This window comes from Myxocyprinus asiaticus, chromosome 20 (assembly GCF_019703515.2).
Source record: "Myxocyprinus asiaticus isolate MX2 ecotype Aquarium Trade chromosome 20, UBuf_Myxa_2, whole genome shotgun sequence".
Classification (NCBI taxonomy): domain Eukaryota; kingdom Metazoa; phylum Chordata; class Actinopteri; order Cypriniformes; family Catostomidae; genus Myxocyprinus; species Myxocyprinus asiaticus.
In genome coordinates, this window is record NC_059363.1 from 5,600,339 (window position 1) to 5,622,208 (window position 21,870).

At 38.4% G+C, this 21,870-nt stretch overlaps 1 protein-coding gene across 5 annotated transcripts; it reads right to left on the reverse strand.

Moving 5' to 3' along the window:
- Nucleotides 1-1,350: 1,350 nt before the first annotated feature.
- LOC127411507 (bromodomain adjacent to zinc finger domain protein 1A-like) lies at nt 1,351-21,110 on the reverse strand. 5 transcript variants are annotated; one of them, XM_051647149.1, is made up of 28 exons: nt 20,980-21,110; nt 20,533-20,671; nt 18,198-18,476; nt 16,174-16,326; nt 15,962-16,060; nt 15,721-15,808; nt 15,423-15,557; nt 15,104-15,164; nt 14,838-14,989; nt 14,620-14,715; nt 14,352-14,490; nt 14,008-14,154; nt 12,770-12,865; nt 12,346-12,570; nt 12,066-12,231; nt 11,880-11,984; nt 11,299-11,387; nt 8,598-9,143; nt 8,105-8,268; nt 7,694-7,836; nt 7,421-7,569; nt 7,014-7,094; nt 6,643-6,890; nt 6,244-6,443; nt 4,753-5,087; nt 2,881-3,056; nt 2,579-2,666; nt 1,351-2,406 (listed from the first exon to the last, which is right to left on the reverse strand). In XM_051647149.1, exons 2-28 carry the CDS (start codon nt 20,643-20,645, stop codon nt 2,234-2,236), a joined length of 4,446 nt encoding a protein of 1,481 aa, XP_051503109.1. In that variant the 5' UTR covers nt 20,646-20,671; nt 20,980-21,110; the 3' UTR covers nt 1,351-2,233. The 5 variants fall into 5 exon arrangements, with proteins under 5 accessions (XP_051503109.1, XP_051503108.1, XP_051503106.1 ...); XM_051647148.1 differs by having other exon boundaries at nt 16,174-16,323; nt 20,533-21,086; XM_051647146.1 differs by having other exon boundaries at nt 20,533-21,086.
- Nucleotides 21,111-21,870: the final 760 nt, after the last annotated feature.

Below are 21,870 nucleotides of genomic sequence, written 5' to 3' on the forward strand. Positions count from 1 at the left end.
AATAAATCACATGTATAAAGTAAATTGAAACTGAATATAGATGGGCATTGGGCAATATGAATGAAGTATATCATTGTACTGTAATAACCAGTGTTGGGTAAGTTACTCTAAAAAAGTAATTAATTACTAACTACTAATTACATCTTCTACAGTGTAATTAGATTTCTGTACTACTCTGTCTTGAAAAGTAATTGCATTACTTATTACTAATTACTTTCTAAAACCCTTATCAACCTCGACCAGATGAAAAATACAAGGATAGAAATGAAATTGTTCTTTTAATTCTTTCAAATAAATCATATAAAATCAAATAAATTATGAACTGGCCAAAGAATTTAAGGGGGCTGCATTAAATTAAAAAACATATATTTTAACATTAACATTACATATTTCAGACTAGTTGAATGCGTATTGATCGGTTAAGCTTTGTTGATGTCATTGATGAAGGAAAGCTATTAAAGTGTTGCCACAAAATTACTTTTAAAGGGATAGTTCACCCCCCAAAATTTTTTTTAATTACTCACCCGTATGCCATCTCAGATGTGTATGACTTCCTTTCATCTGCTGAACTCAAATGAAGATTTTTAGAAGAATTTTGGACCATACAATGCAAGTGAATGGGTGCCAAAATTTGAAGCTCCATAAAAAAACATAAATCATAAATCACATAAATCAGCATAAAAACAATCCATAAGACTCCACTGGTTAAATGCATGTCTTCAGAAGCGATCTGATAGGTGTGGGCGAGAAACAGATTAATATTTAAGTATTTTTTTTATACTAGAAATTCTTATCCCTTCTCAGTTAATCTCCACTTTAACTTTCATGTTCTTCTTGTGTTTTTGGCAATTCACATTCTTCATGCATATCGCCCCCTGCTGGGCAGGGAGAAGAATTTCTAGTAAAAACAGACTTAAAAATGTATCCGTTTCTCACCCACACCCATCATATCATATGTTAAGATATGGATTTATGACGCCTTTATGTGCTTTTTGGAGCGTAAATACTTTGGTACCCATTCACTTGCACTGTATGGACCTACAGAGCTGAAATATTCTTCTAAAAATCTTAATTTGTATTCTGCAGAAGAGAGAAAGTCACACACATTTGGGATGTCATGAGGGTGAGTAAATGAGAATTTACATTTTTGGGTGAACAATCCCTTTAAGATAAATGGTAATAGGCAGGGTTTACTTCTTGTTGGACAATGTTTTCAAGTGCAACTAACTGAGGTTTCTACAAAACGTCAGATGCAATGCTGCACTCCAGTTTACTTGCTACGATTCGCTTATCTAAAATTGCAATGTATTATGTATGCTACGAATCTTTGATGAAAACCACCATTCAAGCCAAATATTAACAAAATTTATTTTACATACAGAAAACTTCAAAACCCATGTACACAGCAGGTAAAATTAATCTTTAAGACCTGGGAGAATAAAACTGTAATTCACCCAGCTTTCTGCTCTTTGGAACTAACTAAAGCTTCTTTAACAAAATAAAGGGGAAATGGACAAACAGAACTTATAAAAACAATCTTATAAATAAAGCAAGCAAATTATACCCAAATCTAAATAAATAACCAGTACACAAGTGAAAAGGAAAATAATAAAAGGGGGATAGTTTTGGTTCCTATGTAGTGTATGAGCAAGCTATAGGGACCTGAGATTCTTTTTTTTACAAGAACTATTCACAACTACAAAACAGAAATACTATTTGTTCCTTTGAGCTGCAAGACTTAATTTTTCATTTCAAGAGAGACTCAAGTTTGTAAGAATGTATACAAAATAGTCTAGAAATGCAGGTACAAAATACAGACGCACCATTTCGAGAAACACAAAAACACACAATGATATTTGTCCTGAGTTAACTTGAATGAAACAGGACATTTCAGAAAACACAGTGCAAACACTTTCACAGCACAGCTTTTTCTTGGGAAGAAAAACGCATTAGGATTCAAAGATTTCATACTAGTGGGAATAAAGGCTGATTTATACTCCCGTCACTGGCTGTAATGATAAATGCCACTTGATACTAGTCAGAGTGACATTTCGTTTGCACTCTGCACATACATTTTCTCGTGAACAAGGGCTAGGTAGAATTTTTATTGTGTCACACCACACAATAATGTTCATGAACGTTCCACAAATGCCATGGACCAACATAATTAGACAGCGGATTATGAACCGGCCTTCAGCCTCAGCCAGTTGGTGGGGTTGTGCGGAACTTTCGTTTACATCCGTGCTCGTTTCTGTGGAGGAGTCATGCGGTCAGCCAGGCCGAGTTTTTGAAGTTCAGAGTGGAAGAAGGCCTGCAGCCGTAGACCAGCTTTTGCTTCGTTGGTACTGCATGGATTGTACTCCAAACAGTTGGAAAACATTAGCTCCACATCTTCAACGAATTCCGCTGTAAGATTAGAAATAAATCAAGAAATTATGGTTAGCGTTAACTCGTGTTGTGCAACTTCAAGCGGTAAGGGAGGGTTGGATACATTCCAGATTTAAACATTTATAAATGTTGATTTGAAGTATTGTGTTACACTTGGACATTCTTTCCACAACAAAAATTGTTAACGTACCAGCTGTTTGATATTCACAGTTGTTGACCTTTTCCCGGATTGTACTCAAGGCAATGGGTTTCTTGATGATGTCATAGTAATCAGGCACCTGAAAATATTTGCAATAAAAATATACACCATGACCAAATGACTTGGTGTGAATAAACATAAGTACAGTGGAACATCACCAATAATAACATTTGCAGGGATTATTTAAGAGTACAGCTGGTTATAAACTGACCAAGAGTTGTTTGGAAGTGTACATGACAGTTACAGAGGCATACAAGTGTGAACAGCTCTTAACTGCTATATGTATGTACTACCTGAGTTCTGGACACCAGTTTCTTGAAGGGCCAGCTGTCTTCATGTCTGACCAGATCCACAGTGAGCAGCTCACAAGCTGACAGCTCATGGACACCCAAGTTTCTCCCTGAGCTTCGACGGTTGGATGAAGAATTGGTTGGGGCCAAGATAATCTTGGCTTTTGGGGAGACCTCTGCTGGACAAACAGTGACAAACCAGAGTACACTAGAGGTGAACAAGAATGCTTGGGTACATAAAATAAGGCATGGTTAATAGTAACCTTAATTTCACTGCAACGGATGGCTTCTAGTGGCTTACTGCTTTTATACCCGTTATAAAGACTTTTATTAGAAGCAACTGTTAAATAAATTTATAAGTAATAATAGTCATCAACTATCCACCTTTTTCACAGGTAGCAAAATTACCCAATATGCTTAGCATGTTCTTCCAATGCAGATGGAACAGACTTCCGCTTCGCAACTTATTCCCATTACCAAGCACTATAATATCACTAACAACAGTCAAAAACGGCAGAACAGTCTGTGTTTACTTAACGTAAATCACTTTCTCACTAATGTCTGCGTACGGCAATCCCGAATAGATGAGAACACAATCACAAACACATTTGCATGGTAAAGTTACTTGACTCTAGCGCTCGCTGCACGTGACCTGTATGTGTGTGTGTGAAAGAGAGAGAGACACAGACATACAGCATGCAGAGAGTGAGCGAGAGAATCCATGAATACAATGCGCTAGATTTAATTGCGTTTCTAATTGAGCACTTCAATATGAAAGGACAAAAAGAGGACATGTCCATGAAAAGAGGGAGTATGTTCATCATAGGTTCCATTTAAAAATCTTCCGATTCATATCATTATTTCTGCATTAACAAGTGCCGCCTTCTCATGCACTCTGCCGACAACAACTCTGTCCAACCTCATTCACATACACTCACGACATGAGATATGAACCTCGTAAATATGATTAATAAAAACAACAAGGAGCTTGGTTTAAATGTTTTCATCTTTCTTATCTTCCAAAATGACAGACATAATTTGGAATTATCTGTCAATGTTTTAAAAAAATAAGAGAACAGAGAATTAGTTTAATGCAACCACTGCTTATTACATCTGGTTTGACTCTAAATGTTTCAGCATTGGCAGCTTTTGTGGGGGCTTATAGTTGTGACACTCATTTTCCAGTAGTTTTTAAGCCACCTGTTGTTGTTTTAACACCCTATAACAGCGTATATTCATCCAGAGCCTCCGCTGCTCACCATCCCCAGTAACGTTAGTGGTGAGTGGTGCTTACCCAAGCAAAGTCACCATGCTAAGGGTTTGGAGGTTGTTGCCTGGCTGTTGTAATGAGGTTGCTAAAGTGTTCTGATTGGATTTTAGCATGATGCTAAGTGGTTTCTATGGTGTTCTGGGTGGTTGCTTACTGGCCAAAGTCAAAAGAGCTCATTCATATTCTGCAATTTTGTTCAAATTTATAGAGATTTCCTTCCACCCATTTTATTGTTTGCCTGTCTTATGTCTCAGATGATTTAAGGTATCATTCATGTTTTTAACAAAAACAGTGCAGGATGAGTTGTGCAATAAAATTTTAATACTTAGGGATAGGGGTTTAGAAAAAAAAAAAAAAAAAGCCTAATATCATGTATGAGCAAAAGTAGTTGTAATTAATCATTTTACCAAGTAATATAATTCATTAACAAATCTGTAGGCTGTTTATAGCTGGTGCATTAACATAGAACTGTTGTGTGGTCACAGGTGTGCACGTACTGTATCTATTTTACGAAGGCCTTGAACATTGCTCATCCAATCCAATTTCAGAGCCAGAACTATTTGGTATGGCAAAAACAATTGACTGCACAACTGACAAATCCTTACCAGTAATTGGTCTCTTCCTGGTGTCTGTATTCTGTGCAGCAGGACTGGACTGGTTGCTGGATTTGGCTGTTGTGTCATTAGTGGAGAGGACCTCAAGACTAAGACGAGCACTGGAGCGGCTGCCCGCCCGGGCAGGAGGTTTGCCGTTGGACACTGGGGTGGGTTTCTTCCCTGAGTTTTTAGAGCCTCCTTTATTAGTTGATTGGCTCTGTTTGGGTGTGCTCTGCTGGGAGCGAGGTGTGGAATGACTTGATTCAGCTTGTTTTGGTTTGTTGTTTGATTTGCCTCCTTTATTGCTCTGGAGAGGAAGCTTGACAGCAGCCTTCTTCGAAAAACTGAGGAGAGAATGTAAAAAAGACAAGAAAATAAAGTTAGTCTTAAAGGGATAGTTCAACCTGTTCACATTTACTTACCCTCAAGTTGTTCCAAATCCGCATGACTTTCTTCCATGGAACACAAATAAAAATGTTGGGCAGAATGTTAGCCTCAGTCACCATTTTGTTTTAATTGCATTTCTGTCCCCATACAAAGAAAGTCAATGGTTACTGACATTCTGAATAAAATCTCCTTTTGCATTCCATGGAAAAAAGTCAGTCCTATGGATTTGTAACAATACAAGGTTGAGAAATAGGGATGTTAATGACTGATCAAAAATCAATCAATTGTCTTTAATAATTTGATCGATTAAGCTTACAGATAGTCGATTAATAAATTTCAAGATAAATGGGTTCTGAAAAGAAGCCAGCAGACATTATATCTGTGTCTATACAGTCACCCACCGCTAGAGGGCGCTTGCGGGCTGCATGTCATTATCCGGTTCACAGAAGACAATGCACAGATGTGAGATGAAGCAGGCTCAATGTAAACAGTGTTGGAGCGTTTCTCTTGAAATGAACATTGCACACTGTAATAGTGTTAAAGTACATGACAACAAGCACTGTTGATCTCCTTGTGTTATCCCAACCTACAATTACGTCAGCGATCACCAGGAAAGCACGAAGGAACATTCAGCTGACATCTCACCATCGACACCTTAGAAACGGTATGTTAAGTACTAGGTTTACGCAGCATGTTATGATTTGACTTAATTTCAAATAAAAAATAAGTATAAATATCTCACGAGCCACAAAAAGAAGTTTTAATGAACTCAAATATGCATAAGTGATATCCTGTATCTTGTTTACAAGTTGTTTTTAACAGTAGCCTAATTCATTAACAGTAATTAAACAATTCACAAATTCATACTAAACAGCCTAAATGTACTAAAATCCACCGAACTAAGAATAATTTAAGAGCAAAATGTTAATACTTGCATTCCTTAAGTGTATAAATGTAAATTGTATTAAGCAATAGGCTACATGCACATATTATTTGGAGTCCTCCATGAACGCTCAATATAAATCAATTAATTGATAGTTAATTTCCACAACGATTGAAAATTTACATCCCCAGTTAGAAAATAAATTTGCAAGAAAACTGGGGGGAGCCAACCTTTCCTTCTCTTCCTCCGCTGATTGTTCTTCCTCTGACTCCTCTTCTTCCTCCTCTGATTGCTCTTCCTCGTCTTCAGACACTTCCTCTTCCTCCATTTCCTCCTCAGAGTCAACGGAGGAGCGCTGACGGGAGTTGATTCGGTGGGAGCGCTGTTTGGGCCGACACTCTGGGCAGAACCAGTCTTCACTAGGAACAGTCTGTAAATGATCATTACATTTTCTGTCAGAAGTTTAAAAATTTTAAACTGGCAAAAGGTGACCAATGCAACTACCTTTGTGAAGTGCCAAAAAGCAAGAACACGCAAACAAATGTTTACATATGCAAACAGTGTTGTGGAAAAGTGAATGGCCATATTACATAAATATATTCTAATTTCATAAGGTGTCCCGAGAATACCTTCAGTTTTGGCCGTACACAGTGAATATGGTAGCCTCTCTCACAGGCGTCACACAAGAGCATGTTCTCAGCATCTCCCTTCTTGCGGCACACCTTACAGCGGGCATTGAGGATGGATTTGGCCCAGGCTACACTGCGGTCCAGTGTGGACAGATGTAGGAAAACCTGTGACAGGCTGGAACAACTCAACAGAGACTCACGCCAGCGCTCCTGCACGGTCTTCACCTGCCGCCCACTCTCACTGCCATCTGAAGAGAACATGGAGGAAAACAGGCTTAGTGCCAGCCAATTAAACCAAAGTTACTTCTTAAAAGACAAAAGACTTTAAGAAGAATGGTAAATGCATTTAAGCTGGTGAATTTAACTCATACCATCTTTCTCACTGGACTGGTCGTCATCTTTCTTCTTGTCCTTTTTCTTCATCTTTTGGTCTTTTTTGGTATCATCATCACCTGAATAAAATAAAAGGTTTATTTACATTTGTGCGTTTGGCTGAGCTTTTATCCAAAGCAACTTGCAGTGCATTCAATGAATAAACTTTAAATCCATGACCTTGCTTACTTGCTGACATTGCTAGTGCCATTCTCTGCCAGTTGAGCTATAGAACAAATATTCAGTTTCTATTGCCCAAACTGAAAAACATCCTCCAGTTTGTACAAACACAACCATCCAAACAGACTTATTTAGCATTTCAAAAATATACTGTTAAAAAAATTAATGAATAAAAACATAAGAAGCCACAGAAGAAACATTGGTCATGTATTTCTGCAGATCTTACCCAGTGGAGCTTTCAGGAACTTGCGCTCTATGCCCTGCTCAATCTGAGCCAGGGCTTTTGCCAAGTAGTGGACGGTGTTGTTGACAGGCTGAGGTGTGCTCACACTAGTGGATGTGGCGCTCTGACACTCTGTCTTTAGCTCTTGCAGCCTAAACAAAAGAGACAATAAGTTTCCTTATACACAAAGGACAAATGATGTTAAATTTTGGTGCTCATGCGAGTGATTTCTCATTTCTCAGTCCCATTCACCACTACTGCTAATCATTTCTTTACCTGTCTTTGACTTTGATGTGGTTCTCATCTATTTCCATTGCCTCCTCTACGCCGTTAATCAACCCATTCTCTTTAGAATCTGGGCTCAGTAGTTCATAGTTCCCGCTTTCCAATACTGCTCTCCATGAACTTCTTTCCATCACCTTCGCAGGGACAAAAACAAGGTAAACTTTTATTTAAAAATAAATAAATAAATAAAATTACAGATCACAATTAATAATAATTCATATAAAGGTCAAAGCAAATTAAGAAAATCCATCATATAATGATGCCAATTTAGGTATTCTGCTTTCAACAAAGTTAAATAAACCCCTTAACTATATTTTTGATTAAAATCAAGTAACCATGTACTGCAGAATAACTTAAATAATATAATAGAAAATACATAGAGAAGTGGGCAAACCAACATACTTTAATTGCCCCCAGAGTTCCCTGATAGATGCGGTCCTCAATATCCAGTAGTAAATCTTTGAGACGATTCTCCATGAAGCGCTCAGCAGGCACAGTGCTTTCTGGTCGAGATGGGCCACCCTTAGATTTTACAGTATTGCCTTTGGCATCAGGCAGTGTTTTTTCTGTACAATAAATACACAATAATGAGCACAAATTCCATAATAATTATCTATAACATGCTTTAAATATAAAATCACTCTATGCAGGGCTACAAACTGTAATTACTTGAAAGCACCTTGTTCCAAAAATGAATTTGTATTTAGGAGCCCATTTAGTTGGCAAATGACAATCAAAATTTTCATTTTACAATGTTGTTCAGATACTACCACCACACATGCATAAATTCTGGGAGTCAATTTCAGTGGTCGAAAGGCCACTGAAATACACATGATAAGTGTGTGGTATTACAGCTAGCCTGGGTTGCAATACAGCTAAGTGAATCTCTCAGTACCTGATTGGTGGTAACGTTGAATAGCACTGCCATCCAGCAGTTGAATGATTCTGTCCTTCTCCTGCAGCAGAGCCTCTTTGAGGGCACTTTCTCTGTGTCCACGAGGGTTCAGAGCTTCTATGAGCTGCTCCACCTCCTCAGGTGTGCTGTAGAAGGACCACTGATTGGGCCTGTTAACTGGGGGTGAGGTGTTCTGGACCGGCACTGGCTCTTCAGTGGTGTAGTCGGTCTTCACAGGGCTCTCAGCAGAGGAAGGCTCCTCTATTTTGGGTTCAGGGGTTGGATGGGGCTCTAGCATGTCCTCTGTCAAACCAAAGAAGTCATCTTCGACGAACAGCACTCCAGCGGAAGGGAACAGCCAGTAGCGGCGATAGAGCCGGTCTCGGCCAAGAGGCAGAATGTAAGTGCAGGTCATTGATGTATGAATCCGTTCCAGAAGTTCTTTCTCTTTGAGCTGCTGTTGCTGTAACTCCTCTGGACTTAGACTGTCTCTCACTTCAACCTCATTAACCTGCTTTTCTTTAGGGGAGCTTTTCATTTTCTTTACTGGAAAATAAAAAAGGAACATTAGTTAATGTGCTAATTAGTAGTATAATATCATACAACATTAAAATAAATGACAATTTTAAAAGTGTAATATATGCGGCACCAAACTGAATGGCAAAATGAACAAGACACTAAACACTCCTAAACACTTCCATCCATCTGTCAAGGGTCAGACAAACAGCTCCGCCTTAAACTCGTGCCAATGTTGGTGTGTAATGATTCTCAAACAGGACAATGTTTTGATAGCACCACAGAGCCACATGGTGTTAACACTTTTGGGGAAAATAAGCCTATGTATAGCTTACTTACAGTAGTCAGGAATGCAAACTCATGAGGGGCAAAAAAGTGAGAATCACTGGTTCACGAACATTTTTTCCAGGGATATAAAAAAAAAAAACAAGAATAAGAATAAGATAAAAGCACCAATTCTAGCGATTTTAACGATTCAAGTATAGACAAGAAACAAAATCCTGCACATTGCTGTTTCTTGTGAATAACAATTTAATTAATACGTTTCTGTCATGCGACCATTGTCAGGTATTTGAAAAAGATGATTCAATTATAGCAAATTAACTGCACAATTGTGCAGAATTAGCTGCAAAAATAAAGGGTATTTTAGTGTGGTTTACTTCTGTTTCACAAATTTGTTCAATTTTATTAACTGATTAGTTCAGTGACACCTTATGGAGATGTCACTAGGTGGAGACAAATGAGCGTCTTATGTGCTGAGTCAGTCATTGAATCATTTTGAGTAGTTCACGACCAAAATCTGCCAAGAGACTTAATAGTGTTTAGCATTAAAAGAACAAAGCAGCTCTATAGTTTTCATTCAGTTTCAACATGATTTTTCATCCAAAAGACAACAATAATAGTCTAATAACAGTTTCAATAACATCCTTACCTTTTCCTTTATTAAATCTTGCATGACTTAAAATCTACTGATTTCAGTCAAATGTTTAAAAATTATGAGAACAAAGCTGATCTACGGTCTCATTGTCCTACAGATTCAAACTGCTGAGCATGACTTTTATCAGACAAGACAACAATGATGGCCTAGTAATAATATTTATGAGTTTTAATAATGTCCTTTCGTTATTGTAAAGCGCATGTGTTGAGTTGACGCTGTGTTCAATGGCAGTATCAAGTGCCGCTTTACCCTCCACATGACAAGTGTTGCAAAAAGAGTCACAGAGAGGCGATTTTATGAGTTTGCCATGCAAGACAGTGGGAGATGTGCACAATAAACATGGAAGAGAGAGAGAGAGAGAGGAAAGGAGAAAAAAAAAAAAAAACTGCCTATTGCTTTGATTGCAGAAATGAATAAAAGGACTTGTCTATCTTGAGGTCTCAGCATTTTCTTGGTGAATTTAAATTAGTTCAATAACTGGGGTCTCTGGATACTCTGAAATGATAAGGTAATATTTAATTAAAATAAATTATGAGATTCAATATCTCTTAAAATATTTCTTGTTGCTTTGTAGTCTCAAAGACATCATTTGTGAAGCAAAAATGTGTGTGAAAACACTGGTTTAAAGTGGAGTCACTTCATAGATTTCAATGTATTCGGCAGCGCTGATGCGAGTCATGTGAGAGCCCCATTAACGTATATAAACATCAGTCACTTTTACACATTACTCGTAGCTCTTCCGCCCTTGTCTCTCCTTGATGAACAAGGAAGACTCACATGCTGATGCCGAAGTGAATGAACAACATGCCCCTCTCATTCAGTCGGTCGGTCGGTAAATGTACCGGGTCATTCAGCTTGTCTACAAATGAGAAGTTTCAAGATTGCCACTTCTTCAGAGTTCACACTCCATTCCTGTCAGATGCAGAATCACTTTGCAGGCTCTGCTGTAGCCAAGCACGTGACTGACCGTAGCTGTAACCAATCGAGCAATCTGCCTCAGTAGGACTGCATTTGCCAAGCATGCGATTGACTACAGCTGTAATCAGTCAATCAATCAAGTGGGAGTCCAACAACCCCCCCCTTCCAAAACAAAAACTCTTTGGATCTGCACAAATCACAAAAGTGAGAGTTTGCATCTGAGTAATCTCTGCAAATTAGGCTGTTTTAGGAGAAAGTATTTTAACATTGAGAAAAAAAACAAAAAAACACTTCACCTTAAATTCTTCTTATAATTTCAAAAGTTGGTACCTTTCTTAGATGTGGTTGGTTGCTCCTCCTCATCTTCAGTGTGTTCAGCGTGTCCTTCCTGACTCTCTGTGCTTGTGTCCATCTCCTCTCTACAACAAACAAACAGATCAGTTTAAAGGTGCACTCAGTAACTTTTGTCTTTGTGTCATATTGGACTTAATGGATGCAGCATCAATTAAAATCAATAGTTTCAGTTTCAGATGCCATTGTAGAAATGTAGTATTCACAGTCAACCATGATTACATTAATCAATCAATCAGTGAAAGAGTCAAAAACAGGATGGTTCCTGAGATTAAGCGAGTAGTATTTGGCTGATCACGTGATTCTAACATGGCAGCCCCCATGTGCGGACCCTCTCCATGTAGAATAAAACAGCTTTTATAAGGTTACTGATATGACTGGAGTTTTCATTTTAATGAGTGGCCATGATTTCATACATAAATTGCAAAGCTACAATACATGTCTTTGAGTTAAACATTTTAATGAAGAAAAAATTGAGTGCACCTTTAAATCAAGCACATAGACTGAAACATAAACAGTGTCCTCCTAACTGGTTTGATTGGATTATTGGTTTAACTTACACTGCCACATAGCTTTCATTTTTTGCTTCCTCTTTGAGTTTTTCATGCTTTTCTTTCAATTTCTGTTCTTGTTCCCTCAGCTTCTCCTCCTTTCTTTTCCGAACCCTGGAACGTGGAGATGCAACCCCTTAATTTCCAAGAATAAAAATATTTAGTACTGAAAGATAAAGTGCATCTATGCATTACCTCTCGGCGGCTTCCTCTCTCACTCGGCGATGCTGTTCAGCTTTAAGCTCTCGCAGTTCCTGTTTGGCAGCTCTCTGGTCATCAGCGTTGTCTTCTATAAAGTCTCGTGTTGAAACCAGAGTCAGCAGCTTCCCACACAGAGCATGTAGGATCTTTAGCTTCTCTCCTGAAAAAATACACACAAAAGTTACAATAAATAACCACAATAAACATATTCGCTCTCTAGGTGCATATTATATTTTAAAAAGATCATTTTACGTGCACTGGTTTGCACACTCACCAGGCAGCAGGTCATACACAGACGTGGAGGAGAGCTTTTTGAGCAGGCCTTGGTTTAACAGACGCAGCTCTACACAGGGGTCATCAGTGGAGCCAAACCCACCCTGCTTCTGGTAGCGGAACTTGGCATTGGTGGAGCAGAGGTCAGCCCCTGAGGACAGGATGTGCAGCCTCAGAATCTCAGAGAGGGTACAGCTGTCCAGATCTAATTGCTTCAGACTACAGCCTACACAGAGAGAAAAGAAGAACATGAAGATTCACTGGATGGATGGAATTACTACATAAAATATATATTTACAAAATAAATTTTAACTGTCCGTATTGTTTTGGAATGGCATTTAAAACATTAAATACTTATTTCCATGGATGTCCTGACCACGGAGGACATCAAATCAGTACATATTTCAAAAGGAACATTATCTGACCTTGGTGGAGCTGTGGCCAGGCAGCAGCTAGTGACGCCACGGCACTGATGGCAGACTGTGTTGGGTCAGCATCATCCTCCAGAGCCTCACTCAGATCTAAGAATGAAAACACAGTCAGACACACGCAGCTCACTAGCATATTGAAGATCACTACCACAGAACTTGGACTTTCTTATAGTGGTAATCACACCATTATTTGACATTTCCAGATTATTGGCATCAAGTAAATATTGTGAAAAATGTATTAATTTAACCCATTTGATTTCAGGCATATACATATATTTGTAATATACAATACGTTCTTGGGCTGGGCGATAGGACGATGTAATCGGATATCGACAATATCTTACAAAGCTCCCGATTGCGACACTCAATTGACAGATGATGATCGACAATATTGGGAAATGGCAAAACCATGGATCTGGGAAATCAGAAAATATATTAAACAGTAGCCCAGGGTGTGAAACTAGAACCTGCCACTCACCAATGCAACAAAGCTGAATCCAGTTCACGAGTTCCTCATCCAAATTTATTTCATGCGTTGACATTGTGGTTGACAATATAAATGTGTATCTCAATATTTTAAGGCAATTATCGATAAAATATTCACATATCGCCCAGCCCCATTACATTCTGAATTTCCTCTCTGTAATCAATAAAGCATATCTGTGAGGGTCTGGGTTGCTCAGTGGTAATGACACTGGCTACCACCCATGGAGTTCGCTAGTTCGAATCCCAGGGCGTGCTGATTAACTCCAACCAGGTCTCCTAAGCAACCAAATTGGCCCGGTTGCTAGGGAGGGTAGAGTCACATGGGGTAACCTCCTCATGTTCGCTATAATGTGGTTCGTTCTCGGTGGGGCACGTGGCGAGTTGAGCACGGTTGCCGCGGTGGATGGCGTGAAGCCTCCACACGTGCTATGTCTCCGTGGCAACGCACTCAACAAGCCACGTGATAAGATGCGCGGGCTGATGATCTCAGATGCGGAGGCAACTGGGATTCATCCTCCGCCACCCGGATTGAGGTGAATCACTACGCGACCACGAGAACTTAAAGCACATTGGGAATTGGGCATTCCAAATAAAAAAATACATTAAAAAAAGGCATATCTGTGTGTTTAAATCTCAAAGATTTTAATTGATGTAAACAAGTCTCAAATGCAGTTTAGAACAAGAAAAGTTATGTGCAGTCTAATCTCTTGTATTACGCAAAAAATATTAAGCTCTACCACTCTAACCTTTCGTGTCAGCTTCCGCCACCTGGTCCTTGGCCACTTCCTCCTGCTCCTCAGCTAAAGCCTGGAATATAGCAGACAGGAAAAAGAAGAGCAGCTCACAGAGCGGCCCCTCAGGATCACAGCCAACCACTGCCTCCTCCAGAACCTCTGTCAACACAAACAACACAACATTCAATTCTGATTCATTCAAAAATGATTCAAGTCAGACTCCAGAAAACATTTTTTTTAAAAGGTAACAAGCCAATTAGTTAGCTAGAATATTTGGACACTTTGTACATATACATTTGGATGTATAAATGGGTGGGAAGACATGATATGGTTTACAAGTAGCCACTGTCTCTCACCCAGTGTTATGCCATCAGGGAACTCGTCCTTTAGGTCAAACAGCTCTCCAAAAGCATTGAGGAACTCTAGCACCATCAAAGCATCTCCAAACAGCTCTGAAGGAAGACGTGTTTTCACTGGCAAGGGTTTTGGCAGCTCCTGAGAACAGGCAAAATAAAAAAATAAAATAAAAAATAAAAATCTTGTGTGTTTATATGAGTGGTAGATTATACTGTATACGTACCAATGCACACATGTGGGACAGTCTATGTCAGGGCACATGCGTACCTTTAGGTCGTCACATTCCATGTCCTCTCGAGGTTTGCTCCATATCTTCAATCGCTCTGCATATTTTTTCTTTTCCTCCTTTAGCTTCTCTCGTTCCTGATGTGTATTTCATAAAATGGTTACAAAAACTGATTTAAAATGAGTTCTACATATCATTATAAACAAATGCAAAAGCGTACAAAATTGAAATTTAGAAGAAAAAAAATAATCCAACTCACCCTCTCTTTCTCAAACTTCATTCGTTCCCTCTCCTCTTTTCTTCTAAGCTTCTCCTCTTCCATCATCCTCTTCATCTCCTCTCTCTTTCTCTCCTTGTCCTCCTTCTCTTTCTTTTTGGCCTCTATTAGATCTCTCTCTTTCTTACATTTTTCTGTATATTGCATGTAAAAAAAGCAATACATTTATGTAAATTAATGATACATAATTTACATCATGTCCACATGAAACTTTCAGTGTGCAGTCCATTTTGGATTTTAAAACTTACCCACAGCCAACATCTGCTCTTTCTGTTGCAACAGTTTTAATCTCTCTTCAACATAATTCATCTGAAAGAGGAAAAACAACCTCACATCAGACACAATATAGTCCCTATTTGAATAAAATCAACTTAAACATGCTTTAAAAAAAATGCTTTAAGGTGTCCTTAATACTACAGTAAACCAAAATGAGTATATTTTTAGATTACAATATCCCAACTTTTCTCTTAACATACAGAATGTCATGCTTTGAACTGCATGATTTCTGGACGAAGACAGGCAAGTTGTAAACATTATAACTAACCACACAAGCACAGCAACACAGACCTCTGTTGGAGAGACATCATTTGGACGGCGACCTCTGCCCTTTCCAGGCGGACTGAAGGCAAAAACTGGGGGTTCATCCGGGAAGAAGTGGGAAAGACTCTGTTCTGATAACTTGTATTTTGCAACTGTTGATGGCTAGAAATAATAAGAGCAACCAGTTTTCAATCAATCTTTTAAAAATACAGTTACAAAATACACACAAAAACATTAATATCGCTGTGTATTAATGTTATAAAATGAGTAAACCACATTATAGCAATAAAAAATAATAATTTTCATAACCCACTTGTTCACTTACCTTCAGTCTGACGGTCCCGTTTATTGGTTCACAGTGCTGTTTAAGCAGGAGCTTCAATCTGTCACGACTAAAAACATTCTTTTTACGACTACAAGAGAAAACACCAGAAGGAGAAACCTGTCATCATTGTATCGTTAACTTGACAAAATTAAGTACAGAACAGGCAAGCATGAGTTGGAAATCAACAATTTAGAGTAACAAGAGTTTAAGTTATTTCTAGTAAAAAAACATGTTAACTCACTTAATCTGAGCAGCTTTTACTACTAATGCTTCGCAACCCTCTGGGTTGACAGGCTGAACTGTGTATTTAAACAAAGATGGACTGATGGCTTTCTTCTTTCTGTTTTAGAAAACAATACATAAGGTGAAACATACAATTTTCAGAACTCAGCATAAGCAGACACACTGAAACATTTCATGGAGATATTCAAGAAGGCAGTTCTGAACACTGACCCATTTGATGAAGTTTTGGGAGAGGTGACAGGGGTCTCCTCATCACTGTCACTGATGACAATTGAGTCACCCTCTATATGATGTTTGACATGGCCATTGACTGCTCCATTGGAATGGGGAGGTATGACCTCCAATATCTTGCAGTGTTGTCTGCTGAGCATGGAAACATTGTGTTAGAACAAATCTGACTGCAAAAGTTTAAAGCTGCTATGTGCATTTTTTCAAATGTTAAAATACTTTTTAAGATAGACAACTATAAAGACTACGGGATGTTTTACCATTTGCCATTTCATCTCGCGCACTGAATTACAAAGTATATTTTTTTTTACTGTGAGCCCACTTAAATGTGTTTGACGCTTGCACACTATGACTGCTTTGAGATACCATTCTAAGCACATGGACGGACACGGACTATCTAAAAAAACTGGGCTGCATGCGGATAGTATGCGCGTACTCATGGCAATGATAAATGTTTTACCCAAGATGTCAATGGGATCATATCATACAGTCTGGGATCATAAATGTAAAGGAACATAACAATCATACAGTGTGCACCAAGCTTTACGCAACCAAACATAAAACGTCCAGTGTCAAATGAAAATGGATCCGCTATAACAAACATAACATTCCCAAAACTTATCAAGGACATTCATAAATTGAACAGAGATAATCTTCGGTCAACAACACAGAACCAATCATGCAATCTGGGTGTGACCCGAGTGAATAACTGGATAGGCTGCCAGCAAATGAGACAGGAAGACACCCCCCCCCCCCCATGCTGCATGGCTAACCACGTCTGGTTGCCTCTGCGCAAGCTCTGATGCTGTCTGGGGCAACTCCTTGCAACAGTCCAACCAATGAGAGTGATTCATTTAAGCTCCTCCCACTCACTTCTGTTATCTCCAAATAACAAGGTCAGCTCATGATGGCTGACACTGATCCTCAGTTACAGTACAGGACAGAGGTCTGACTCAACTGGTTTCCTTCAACAGGTCAAGATCAGGCTTATTGTGAAGTCTATGCTATTATCTTTAGGCTCATGGTTGTACTGGGTTGGCATACTTGTTTTCCAAAGCTTAATAATGTACTGTATACAGAGCTGCCAAGGACTTACAGTGCTCCAAAAGACAGGCTTTGTCTAGGAGTCAGGCAGAGGGTGGAGACATATCAATGCACATCTGGGTGTTTCTCTTCTGTAAAGCAGTGGCCTGTTCTAAACAGAGCTTCATACAGGACCATTGTTCATCTTTATTCAGATTCTTTCTCTTCACCAGTATTGTGGTTCATCAGCCCAACTGTTTGAATGTTTGTTTTTACTTCATTAAAAACAAAAATCTAAACGGGTCAACACGTTTCCAAAAATTATTAATGCAATCAAAACAACTATCAAAAACTATATTTTTATATATTATACCAATATTTCCTACTCTACAAATCAGACCAGATGGGGTGTACGTTCGAAGGCTATGTAAAATAGCCTAAATATACAAGGGATGAGCAAATCAATATGCTTTCATGGCACAAGGACAAGTCACCACTTCTCTACATGTGTTGATGTTACAGCAGTGACAAGGGGACGAATTAAAAGATACAACTCCACGAGAGGGAAGTAATTAATGTGTTATTATACACATTAATACATTACCGAAGAATAGTTGAGATTATTAATAATATATATGATTATTTACTGAACACTGGTGTCTTGTATTGTTTTTGCTGGTCTTCTAAAAAACTCAGCTTCGCGTTGTACCTTACAGCACCCCTTAACCATCGTCCCTCATGACTTAGTTTTCTTGCGTTGTTAGACATTTTGAATAAATAGATTTTTTTGGTAGATTTTGTCAGCATATTGGTGTGCATGTAAACTGTCACAATCAAAGGTGAATGGCTGATTCTACAATTTCCCTTCAACACTGAGACAAGAAACATGCAAGGGTCTGGTAAAATTCCTCTTACACAGAAACACAACCTGTACTGTGATTCATGTTGATGAGTTTGGTTGACAACAATATCTGACATCTCACCTAGTACCAGAGCGACTGGCAACATCTACCATCTCTCCGGGAAAGAAGCGATCTTTCACGTAGGCATACACGTCATCGCATATTTCATGCAGGCGTGAGCGTTGTGTAAGTGCGGTCAGGTGCAGGATAGGGACCATCAGTGCAGTGGGAAAGTTCTGAAGATTAAGTCTGGCCCTCCTCTCACTCTCTAATGCCTCCTGGTAGGTCAAGCCAGGCTTCCCAGTCACTGCACAACTCCAAACCAGACTGTTACACAGAATGGTCCTCTCAAAGAATTCACTGTTAGAACAATACATTGTGTAATGTTAACTAGCTTAACATTTCTACAGTTTACACAGATAAAACATGTAATGCTCATGTTTGACAGATCATGTTTTGGTGAAAACAAAGAGCTGAGTGGCGATTCAACCCAAGATAGATCTACTTGTTGACTCCTACACACATAAAGGTTGAAGCTTTTGTCTTGAGGTAAAATAAGATAGAAAACACTGTGGGTAACATTAATCACTTTATCTAAACATGTGAGCCTATCCAAAGTTTCTTTACATTGTCATTAATTAACAATTATTGATGATTTAACTTATGGTCAATTTAATTTATGGTATGCAAGTTTATGAGCCATATAGTCATAACATATACATTTGTAACTTTTAAAGGAATAATCAGGTTTCATATGTTTAAGTTAAACTCAATCGACAGCATTTGTGGCATAGTGTGGATTACCACAAAAGTAATTTTGACTTGTCCCTCCAAAATTGAGGTTACAGTGAGGCACTGACAATGGAAGTGAATGAGGGCAATTTTTGGAAAGTTTAAAGGCAGAAACGTGTGGCGTATAATTTCATAAACACACTTACGTTATTTCTTCTGTTATATCTTGTGCATTAATTGAGCTGTAAAATGGTTTAAATCGTTAATTTTAGTGGTAGACTACTAATTTACCGGGATTACCGGGTTTAAAAAGATACGTACTTATTGCAATGAAGCTGTAAAATTGGATATTACTTTCCACAGAAAAGGTAAGCAAGCAATTTTATCACACTTAAATCACGTCAACTCGCATATTGTTCACATCTTGTGGCTATACTTTTGAAACAGTGAGTATTTTAACATTAACAGATTGGCCTCATTTACTTCCATTATAAGTGCCTCACTGTAATCCAGATTTTTTCTTTCTTTTTTTAAAAAAGAAAATTAGGGACTAGTGAAAATTAATTTTTGCGGTTATCAACATTATGCCACAACCGCTGTTGATTTAGCTTACCTTGTATGGTTCCCAGAAATTAGTCATGAGATAGGAAAACAAAAGCCACCCACCTAGATCTTAGAGAACTAAACATTAAATGTGCATTAGCATCTTTACTCTATTAGTATGTTCAAGTTAAGACCATTGGACTTTTTGGGGTTTTGGAATTGACATTTTTTCTTTATAATAAAAGGCTGGTGTGGAAACTTGCAGATCATGATGACCAACTCTCGTTTGTTTGCCAAATTACAACTAATGACTACTTTAATCATGCAGAACATTCACCTGCTAATAATCGTAATGAATAATGATTTTAATAAAGCTGTTACTCTATTCAAGCACTCCTGATGACAAATGTCATCAACATAATTAATAAAGCAGCTAACATATTTAATCTGTGCTGTACCTTCCAGCAAGCAGACTTGAGTGGTAAACTACTTGCTCCTCTTATTTCGCAACTTCCAATAACAGCCTTATGACAAATTATATCAATGTAATAATTTTAAAGCGGTAAAACTCGTTCCTCTAATGGCCACACACACTAACAATAGCAGCGACCACGTTTCTCGCTACAACATCCTGTGTGTATGGATGAGATCTGTCCCATCCTCACTAACACCCCCTTAAACACCACAGCAGGGGCTTCACGAGGACATCCCACCCGTGATGTAACATCCCTGAAGCTTTTATAACAAATATATACACACCTTTAAGGTTTAAATAACTTAGTCTAGTGTCTAGACCGCGGTTTAGTTGGCTAAACTGCGCTAACTAACTAGCAGCCAACTCTGTTAGCAAAGGCCCTAACTGACACCTGCCGGGTGTATGAGGGGGAAAACTCTGGAGTCTCTCTAAATACAGGACTATTTCACACAAAGGCTGTTGGACTAGAAGGAAATATGGTTTAAAATACAAAACCAGGAGAAATAGAAGTTGTTACTCGTTTTAATTGTGAAATACAAAACTTTCAAGCGGGCTGTCTCCATGGCTGTCACTTCTGTTGTTAGTTTCGGATGCTCGTGTTGTTGGTTGGCATCAAAGAGGAAGTTTGGACGAAGAAATATGAATTAAAAAAAATACATGTCTTACTCGTAAGTCCTGAAGATTTCATGTGTGACTTTACACAGGAAGACTTCTTCGTCTGGTTGGAGATCTGCGGGCGGTTTTTGCCTCACGAAGGGCTTCTTGTGGAGAAGCGGCATCTTTCTCTTTATCTCTTTCTCTGAGACTTTCAAAAACAACAAGCACATAAAGACAAACAGAGAGAGTGAGAAAATGTCAAATTAATACGGGTCCATTGAAAGTCATTCACATCTTCCAGCGAGACTCGTCGAACGCGGTTTTTTTTATTTATTAAATAAAAAAAAAAATTAACGATAATTTCCAGTCTTTGTTAATGACACGCGCTTCCCGGGTGACGTTCAAAACCCTGCCCACATGTTTCACCTTTTTGGATTCGAACCGAATTTAAAACAAAACCTCGATTCTTGTATGACAGATTAGACGGCCACACGGTCGCGTAAAGATTATATTTACCAAATCTATGATGTAGAAAAGATAATCGGCTCCACAAGGGGGAAAAATACAAAAGTATTAGGGTATGCCCCACTTCTCCGCGCGCTGAAATTCAGTGTGTTGACGACAAGTTTTGATCCGCTCTAGTTCACTTACCGACTGGGTAATACTGGGGGCGGAGCTTCTAGTATAATTCTGTCATTCCATTGGGCGGTTTCACCGCCAATCACGCTTGCGCAGCCAATGCTGGGAGGCGAAAGTGGAAATTGGGTTTTTCTTATTTTCCACCACTGAAGATTTATTTGGAATATTTTGTGGGTTAAAATTTTTGAATAGGCGTTGATACGATTGGATGACAGGTATTATATGGTTGGAAGTAAAAAAATAAAATAAAAAAAACTGTAGCGCCCATCACGTGAAATAATTTTCACAATAACATTTTCCAAACCACAAAGCTTAGTTTCCAAAAACTTTATGAACAGAAAGTACAATTGTTTTGCACATTCATAAAACAAATGTACATTTTAATTCTTTAATTTTTACTGAGAGTTTACAAATATATTCCTAGGCATTTAAAAAAAAAAAAAACCTGACAAAATAATATTAAAAATTTAGTAGATTTCTCTTGCTTTACAGAAAAAGAAAAAAAAAATTCAGGGAAAATTTTGAATCCTAACAATTTATACAATGTTCTAGCACAAAATGATGTACCAATTCACAAGAGTATTGGTTGAGTTTGGCTTATGCACAAGGCAGAATTAAACCCAAAGATATTACATAATTTACCCCTATGTGCTGCATCAGCCTACAAAAAACAAAAAACATGCAGTGTTCCCTCCCCTACTTCCTGTTTCAACAGAAAGAGTGGAAGACAATAATGCTCTAGAACAAAATGCAAAACCAAAGAGAGCA

Bases quoted from the DNA above. Each gene is read 5' to 3' on its own strand.
- LOC127411507 (XM_051647146.1), bottom strand. From the start codon at position 20,693: ATGTGCTTGTTGTTTTTGAAAGTCTCAGAGAAAGAGATAAAGAGAAAG. The intron at 15,165-15,422 runs GTCTGTGTTGCT...TTCCTCTTTCAG, and splicing joins ATGATGTCTCTCCAACAGAG to ATGAATTATGTTGAAGAGAG. The intron at 6,891-7,013 runs GTATGAGTTAAA...TGTTCTCTTCAG, and splicing joins CCAGTCCAGTGAGAAAGATG to ATGGCAGTGAGAGTGGGCGG.